Source organism: Archocentrus centrarchus, chromosome 7 (assembly GCF_007364275.1).
Source record: "Archocentrus centrarchus isolate MPI-CPG fArcCen1 chromosome 7, fArcCen1, whole genome shotgun sequence".
In the NCBI taxonomy this organism is placed as follows: domain Eukaryota; kingdom Metazoa; phylum Chordata; class Actinopteri; order Cichliformes; family Cichlidae; genus Archocentrus; species Archocentrus centrarchus.
In genome coordinates, this window is record NC_044352.1 from 5481091 (window position 1) to 5489669 (window position 8579).

An 8579-nucleotide genomic window follows, 5' to 3' on the forward strand; every position below is an offset into this window, starting at 1 on the left:
CATCTGCATGTAAATATTCACTGTCAAAAACAATAAAAAAAAAGTTCATAATGGCAAAAACTTCAGTGACATTATTTCAGTTTAGTCTGCCTCTGCCAATCAGGTCAGCAGAAGTGCATCATGGGAGATGGTGTTTATTTATCATTAGTGTCCCAATTCCAATCTGGCCCCACCCCCTTTCTCTCACTCATTCCTTCTGTACGGAGAGCCGGGGTCGCCACAGGAGATTTGTTTGATTTGGCTGATTTTTTTTTGTGTTTCCTGACATGTCCCCTCCTGGGAGAGTCCACACAGACTGTATATAAAAAATGGACACCAGCCATTGGTTTTGGAACGTGGCTCTTAAAGCCTCAGCGTTTACATTTCCAGCCCTCTTGCTCAAATATGGGCAGAACTGACTGCATTCTGCTTCTGACAAGTGTTTCATGAATGACGTTCATTATTTTTATAGTTATAAAGAATGAATTGGGAGCACTTGTGAAGTACTGTCTTTAAAACCTAAAAGAAATTGAAACTCAATAGGTGTAAATTATGGACATGATTTTAATACATCGATCTGATCGCCGTACAGCTGCTGTTCAGAAGTTCCTCTTTCCATCGGCAAAAGGTGGGAACTTTATTTTTTCCCCATCCCTTAATTAAGAGACCCTTCAGCACTCCAAACAGTTACACTCATGATGAACTGGGAGGATGAACCAGCAGAAACACTCCTAAAACAAAGCCATAACACACCTGTAATAAACTGCATGCTCCACCTGAAGGGAAGATCAGCTCAGTAGAAATAATAGAAACAATCTTTATTAACAAACAAAATGAATCCAGCTTTGTGTTTGTGGTGCTAATCTCCATCTGTAAATAGATATCTGCATATAAATATGAGAATATGAGGACTGCAAGCAGGAGGGAAGGCCTTTGGTATGGGAAGCTTTCTGCTTTCTCAGATACCGCTGACCTCTGACCCCTGCTCTGCTATTCAGCAGCATCTCTCTAAATGCTGAAGTTCCTCGAGTCAGGCAGTGTTCAGCATCTGGTTGGAAAAGTGAGGGATGAGCAGCCTCAGAGACGATGAGCCACTGGCTGCTGACCTGTTCTGTGTCTCCATCTGCTGGACTCAATCTGAACTTTATTTAAACAGACACCTCCCATACAAACACCAGCAGTGACACCAATTCCACACAGCTTCTGTTTAGCTGACAGTTTCTGACCAATCAGCTGCTTGTGTCTCTTGGCTCAGCAGCTGATTGGTCGGTGTCCATTCGAGGCCGTTTGCTCTGCGGCTGTTCTGACTGGTCAGCATCTCTGAAGCCATCAGAGGTGAGCTGGTATTGCACCGTGGTTTCCATATGACCTGGAGATTTAAAAATGGTGGCCAGCCGCTGTGACCCTTTCCAGTGTAGGAGGAGCCTGATGGTAGGGGCGTGGCCCCAACACTCCCCAAGGGCAGGGACAAGCTGTGATTGTGAGTCCCGCACTCGTGTGGTCATCTGGTTGGTGATTACCACGGCAATGTTATAATTTTTTGCCATGGTTATTAGCTGCTGGCCGACACCATTGAGGATGCGCGTCCTCTGTGACAGCTCGTCAAACATCAGGCGGAAAGGAAAGGCCACGCTGTCAATCACCAGGAGGCGGACCTTTGGATGCTCCGACAGGAAGTCAGAAAGTAGATGCAGCTCGGCCAGCAGCTCCACGTAGTCATGGCAACGGACCTGAGTGAAGCGAGACAGAGAGCCAATCAGAATTCTTGAAGCTTACCGCTGCATGGTGACATCACTGCAGATGTCGTCTAGTCTAGTGCACCATTACCACAAAGATGTTGGACAGGATGGTCTCCACGGTGAAGGTCGCCATGGCGGCTCGTTGCTCATCGTCCTCGGCCAGTAAGGAGCAGTGTCTGACTGCAGCCGTGGCGATGTCGTTGACCCTCTGAAGCAGGAAGCTGCCCTCTGTGTCGATGAAAATCCCCTGACCTTCGACCCCCCCGAAGCACTGAGGCACCTGAACATCCACCGCCAGCTGCAGACTGAAAGGGTGACATCATCACTAACTTTATTGAGGTCATGACCCCTCAGAGATAATGATGTCACCAAGAATCTGAAGTTTGGATTGCTTTCTTTACTCCATCATCTATTCTCATAACCCCCAAACATCTGTAAGGTTATAAGTGATGCTGTGTGTGTGTGTGTTTCTGACCACAGCTGCGTTTTTCCAATTCCCGGAACGCCACAAATTTCCGTTGTTTTCCCGATAGGAATTCCCCCACCGAGAGATTCGTCCAGCTGAGATGAGAATGTCACGATGCTCCTCAACTCCTCTTCCTTCTGGAGGAGCTCCAGAGCCGTCAGAGATGTTGAGAAACCACCTCCTCCTCCTCCTTCACTTCTCACAGTCTTCAGCACCTCTAGAGCCTCCTCCTCGGTCAGGCCGGTCTCTGTAATGAATAGCCTCGTTAAATCTCTCATACTTTGTTTTCACCGTTGTTTTTACAGCTGCAGGGGTTTAAAGGAGAGTAAAGCTGGTGTGATTTTGCGTTGGGGCTTGGTGGGAGCTTCTGGTGAAATGGAGCGGTACCTTTGCTGAGTTGTTCCGGTCTGCAGTCCAGCAGGTCCGCGGTGACCTGAAAACCAGCGCTGCCCAGTTTCAGCCTCACAGCCTGGCTCAGAGGCAGACTGGACACCGGCCTCTGCATCCCCGTTGCTAAAGACCAACAACTTCGAACCAAACCGCCGTCACCGGCATCCCGGCGAGCGATTTACACGCAAAACAAACTTACATCCGGTTTGATATTTCAAAGTAAGAGCTGTTCGACTTCCTTCAGCTGTGAATGCTCTCTTTCCCCCAAGTTTCTTCAAAAAGCACTTCTAATGTTGATCCTGATCCTGCCCCCCCGCCTTTTTTTTTCTTTTTACAGCACTTCCCTCCAATCCTTCCAAGCTTCCTTAAGTTTTGATGACTGCGTGTCCAACTGTGTTCCTGGGATTTGTAAAGCTGAGTGCCAGGATGGACCGAAAACAAGGTGAAAGAAATACAGCTGAGAATATTAGTATAAAGAAACATTGGCCATGATTTTTGGGTTGGCCTGTGTCCTCATTCAGAAAGTCACTAACCCTACTGAAGCAATAACACAAAGTTTAGCATCTAAATATACTTGAAATAAAAGTAAGTCATTATGCAGAATCATATCCATGTTATTACTGGTTCATAATTTTGATTCATTAATGTGTGTATCACTTTAATATTGTCAAGGATAAGGCTGGACAAAGCTGAAAAGAAACAGGACAACGGTGAAGATTATACAAAGCGCCTAGTGTTTTATTTTTAAAGGCATAACCGGAAGTTGTGTATCAGCTGATCAGTGAGCCGCACTGTTTCGTCATTCATACGCGACAGTTTGCACACGTGAGGCGTAACTGTAACAGACGTTCATCGAAAGTCTCAAAGTAAGCGTTTATTTTTACTTTAGACTATTTTAATGTGAAAGAATCTGCATACGGAAGTTATTCTGGGTCCAGTTTAGCGGATCTTGTGATTATTGCATCAGTCTAAATCTCATGCGGACACGTTTTGTTTTGTTTCTAGAGATGGAGAGAAGAGAGGACGAGGAGGAGGAGAAGGCGATTGCTCAGAGAGAAGATGATGAAGACGACGAGGAAAAGCGAGAGGATGGCGATGAGGAAGAGGAGGAGGGAGCTGCTGCAGACAGAAGAGAGGATGAGGATGAGGATGCTGGCGACAAAGATGCTACTGGGATTAAAGAGAAGAAGAAGACAAAGATTACCTCTCAGGATAGGAAGTACGTCCCAGGGATCATCTACCTGGGTCACATTCCCCCGAGGTTCCGCCCCAAACACCTGAGGAACCTGCTGTCCGTGTACGGAGAGATCGGACGCATATTTCTGCAGCCTGAAGGTACAAATACTACCAGAATACACAGATGTTACTGTTGCAGTGCGGACCACAGATAGTATGTGATACAGATATATGACCACAGTACACACAAACATTAATGAATGAATGACAACACAAACTGCACCAGGATCAGTTCATGGACTCTGTTCATTCCAGTTGTTTCCAGAAGTTTCTGGAGTTTATATGATGAAATCAGGCCCCAACTGAAGAATCGTCACTTTTCAAACATTTAATTTCTAGTTTCCTCAATCTTACAGTGGAAATGTTTTATTATTGTAGTTTCATCATATCTAACCACAGAGTAAACCGCAATAAATCCAAAAAACCTGCCGTAAGGTATCATCGCAGGACATTTTACAAACCTGCAGAGCTCTGAGCTATCAGTGTTCTCAGTCTTGACTCAGGAGCGCTCACTGATCAGTTTTCCTCTTCATATTTGTTGTGGAGCGACACCAAATATTAAAAATGCCACTCAGTGGGTGGAAGGGTTATTTAATTCTCCATAAAACACACTTTAGCTGCAGTTTTACAGTCAATGATTTTAGGTCACACGTGGGCAGGAGTCATCTCACTTCAGCCCACAACATCCTGAAAGGAAAACAGAACAAGTCCTCCAGGAAAAAAAAAAACAATCAATAAGAGGAAGCATTAAGATATGCTGAAGTGTATGACCGCAGCGAGTCTTCACTGCTGCATAATTCAGTTCCAGCATTGTGTTTGATCACTGAGTTGTGCAGTTGTGCATATGAAGCAAAAGTCATCCCAAAACAAAGGGATGTGTGACATGTTCTGAGTGTGCAGAAAGTTTAAACAAACGTATAGATGATACATGCACGTTACCAAAAAAATAAATACACAAAAGCAGACAGAACCTGTGAAAATTATACAGCTGCCCAACAGTCCAACTCCATTATATTCCAGAATTGAAAATGTCATCTGGTGCCTGATTTTTTTTTTAACTTCTTTTTCATTAAAGACATTTTCATCATTAAATTAAGTGTAAATCATTCAAAATGTATTAGATTAAACACTAGAGGAAAGGTTGATCCTCCAGTCAATTTAACCAGTAAACAGTCGTGTGAATCCATCCATCCATCCATCCATCCATCCATCCATCCATCCATCTTCTTCAGCTTATCCTTTTCAGGGTTGTGGGGGGGAAGCTGAAGCCTATCCCAGCTGCCAGGGTGAGAGGCGGGGTACACCCTGGACGGGTCACAGGGCTAACAAACAGAGAGAGAGAGACACATTCACACCTATGGGCAATTTAGAATCACCAATTAACCTAACCCCAGGGTTTTGCCAACTTTAGATATTTTCAACAAATGCTGACAATGACATTTGTGTTTCCGTTTTAAAGGATATTTATTCATATTTCATGTTTCTTGTGCTTTATTTTAGTGTAAGAATAATGTTCATAAACATATTCCACCTATAAGCATACACAATCTGTAGGCTAAGACTTTTGGCTTAGGAAGCCCTCAGGTTCCTGCAGGCAGTCTAAATCCTACTGACCAATCACATTTGAGCAGGCTTTGGTTACACTGAGGTACAGCAGGCCAGGTGGAGCTCAAACGAGGGATGGTATTTGCTGACATGCAGAGCCGTTAGTTATCATCTGAGGATTTATTAGGTTTTAAAAACATTTATGTGCCTTTTGAATCAGTGACCAGGAGACAGAAGGCAAATCTTGGCCTGGATATTCACTGGCTACAAAACAAATTGTGCGTTGCCCTTTTTAGATTGTGGAAGAAGTACTACTTTACAGAACAAGCATTAAAATGATGGTGTAACATAATGTGTTTACAAAGAATATTATAACTTTTACTTTAAAAAAGTTTAAGGGAGGTAATCCTTCTCTGGAAAATATACAGTGAAAGATTAGACGAGTGAAAACACCCTGAATACTTGGAGGCTCGCTCAGTGGCTCTGACGTGCTGTCGGGGGCATTTGGCTGCCATTTTTGTGGGTCCACCTGTTCTTTTTGGGGGAAATAGTCTGTTTTGCTATGATGGCACATTTCTATCCTGCTGGAAGTGGCATCTTCCAGGATGATGGTGCGTAATGTGGTCTTCACTGTAACCAAATCTCAGCCCTGTTTAAACTCTTATGAGAGATTTTGGACTCACATGTTGGACAGTGCTCATCAGCACCACTGACAAAATGCTAACTGTGGAAAAGTTCACTTTTCACTGCTGACTTGTTTAATTATTGCTCCCACAGCCTGAGTGATACAGTCACAGTGTTTTGATGCGCTGATCTTACAGACAGACAAGTGAGGAAACGCAAGAAGAAGGCCGGGCTGCGGAGGTGTGATTTCACAGAAGGATGGGTGGAGTTCAGAGATAAACGAGTGGCGAAGAAGGTGGCGGCGTCTCTTCACAACACCCCGATGGGAACCAGGAAACGCCAGCGCTTTTCCTCCGACCTGTGGTGCATGAAGGTACATCTCTTCTCCCAATAAATGATGGCAAATGCTTTCCATCAAAGGGCTGCAGCTGATATCAGATCACACGGAGTTGTTTAATGCCATTATGGTGACAAATAATTTGTCCTTACTGCCAACCTGTATGTCCGCAGTACCTGCACAGGTTCCAGTGGATTCACCTGAGTGAGCGACTGGCCTACGAGCAGACGGTCCTAAACCAGAGACTCAGGACTGAAGTTTCTCAGGCGAAGAGAGAAACAAACTTTTACCTGAACAACGTGGAGAAGAGCGCTCACCTGGACAAGCTCAGAAAGAAGAGGCAGAGAGACGGAGAGCAGGTAAACGATGACGCTCTGAAACGATAAATTTAAGTCTCGTTCAGGTGGATACAAGTGTTTGCTGTAAAACTTTATCTGTCATCATCAGGCGGACGAAAAGACGTGGGACTTCACTCAGCATCAGACAGAGGAGGAGATCCAGATGAAGAAGAAGAAGAAAGACTCCGTTTCCCGGAAACACCTGGACAAGGCCCGCCTCATGGAGCAGCAGAGCCAATCAAACGTCTCGCTTCTGGCCAAGATTTTCAACTCCAACCCATCACAATGACACTTCAGTAACTGTTTAATGACACTGTTTCCATAGAAATGGTAGATTCCTTTCCCCAGCCAATCGCCAGTTTGGACAAGGGAGGGGGGCGGAGCAATCAAGACTTCTGTAAGAATGAGGCAACAGCAAAGGGAGGTGGATCAGAGCCAATATGGAGGAGCCATTGCACTTCCTTTGCAGCTCATTGTATAGAAGTTTGCTATAATTAAGTTGCAGGTACAGAAGAGAGCGCCCAATGAACAAGAGGAAATGGAGCCAAATGGCTAAAATGTTTAATTACACCTGCTTCTAAACAGAAACATTTATTTTGTTGTAAATACAGTATCACAAACACGTCTGAATTTAGTAAAAAAAAAAAAAAAAGAGCCCTCACTCTTCAGTTTTTCATAACGTGAAGTTGAATTGGGTGTCAGGGCAGCTCAGTGGGTGAGCAGGCGACTGTGAGCGCTGTGTGGCTGTGATACAGGCGGCCTGGGTCCTCATCTGACCCGTTCTCTGATACTCACGCCATGATGAAATCAAAGTGGCAGGTTCTGTGAAGTGGCTCGTGGTGCCGTCTCTACCTGCAGTCAGAGCTTCACAGGGCCCCATATATTCCAGACAGCCCTATGAGTGCCCCCCCCTCTGAAACTGGAGTGTGACCCGTGGATTATATTAAAAGATTTCTGGAGAGACACGATGAGCTTGTCTTCTTTTTTTTCTTTGCTTATGCTTTTATGTTAATAAAGATAATTTACCTGGATTGGCCTGACCTGTGACCCTTTTGTCTCTGATTAGTCTCATGATGGCTCCTCAGCAGTCAACCCCCCCACCCCCATTTTATAATACAACATTAAATCACACATGTCCACAGGAACCTGGTGGTCTGTTTGGGGGTCTTCAGAAGTCCACCTGTCACACCTTTTTTACCTCTGTGTCACATGTGGCTCTCTTCCAGCGATGCAGGGGAGCAGATGGTTTTTCTTTGGTACCTTTTGAGAATCGTCTCACATTTCTTCAGGTTTGAGAACAGATGTTGGGATCATTACTGAGAGGAGAAAATTACTGGGGATAAATTCTGTCAGCTGCATCTGACAATCATTACTTTCAACACCGGTGAAAGCTCGAGCTTTAAGCCCGGCAGTTTTGTGGTGTTGTGCCGGCACCGGTGCTCGTCTTTCTTTGGTATGGAAGTGTTCCCAGATTGAGTACATACACAGCAGTGGTGATAAAGAGGTAATGGTGTCTCCACCTGCTGCAAAATGAAGAGGTTGATATAAGCGTCCACTGATGTGGATAAATACATGATAAATATGCTGACATGGATACATGCAGCACGCCGAGTACATGGACATAGGTTTCATTAAATAAGAGTTCTGGAAATTTTGACCATCAGACACTATATTTTCCATTTTTTGTGGAGAGTTTTCTGTATCAGTATATGATGTAAAGGTCTCTAAAGGAGTGCACACATAAATGTTACCAACTAGCAGTTCAACATACTAGAATACAGAAAGTAGGATCTCAGGCAAACCTTTTTCTGCTGAGTCTGTACACATATACAGTGCAAAACTCTCAAGTCACTCCTTTCTTCATATTTTGTTAGGAAAATGGGACACGGGTGCATTTATTCCATTCTCCATCAATAATGTCGCGG

The 8579-nt window shown here is 44.5% G+C and overlaps 2 protein-coding genes across 2 annotated transcripts; one reads left to right on the top strand and one right to left on the bottom strand.

Moving 5' to 3' along the window:
- Positions 1 to 525: 525 nt before the first annotated feature.
- On the bottom strand, positions 526 to 2765 carry rad51c (RAD51 paralog C). The gene is made up of 4 exons (XM_030734800.1): positions 2572 to 2765; positions 2194 to 2431; positions 1807 to 2023; positions 526 to 1709 (listed from the first exon to the last, which is right to left on the bottom strand). Exons 1-4 carry the CDS (start codon positions 2687 to 2689, stop codon positions 1209 to 1211), a joined length of 1074 nt encoding a protein of 357 aa, XP_030590660.1. The 5' UTR covers positions 2690 to 2765; the 3' UTR covers positions 526 to 1208.
- Positions 2766 to 3316: 551 nt separating this feature from the next.
- abt1 (activator of basal transcription 1) lies at positions 3317 to 7682 on the top strand. Its single transcript, XM_030734801.1, has 5 exons — positions 3317 to 3440; positions 3580 to 3909; positions 6177 to 6352; positions 6490 to 6675; positions 6764 to 7682. The coding sequence occupies exons 2-5, from the start codon at positions 3582 to 3584 to the stop codon at positions 6941 to 6943; spliced, it is 870 nt and encodes a 289-aa protein (XP_030590661.1). The 5' UTR covers positions 3317 to 3440; positions 3580 to 3581; the 3' UTR covers positions 6944 to 7682.
- Positions 7683 to 8579: the final 897 nt, after the last annotated feature.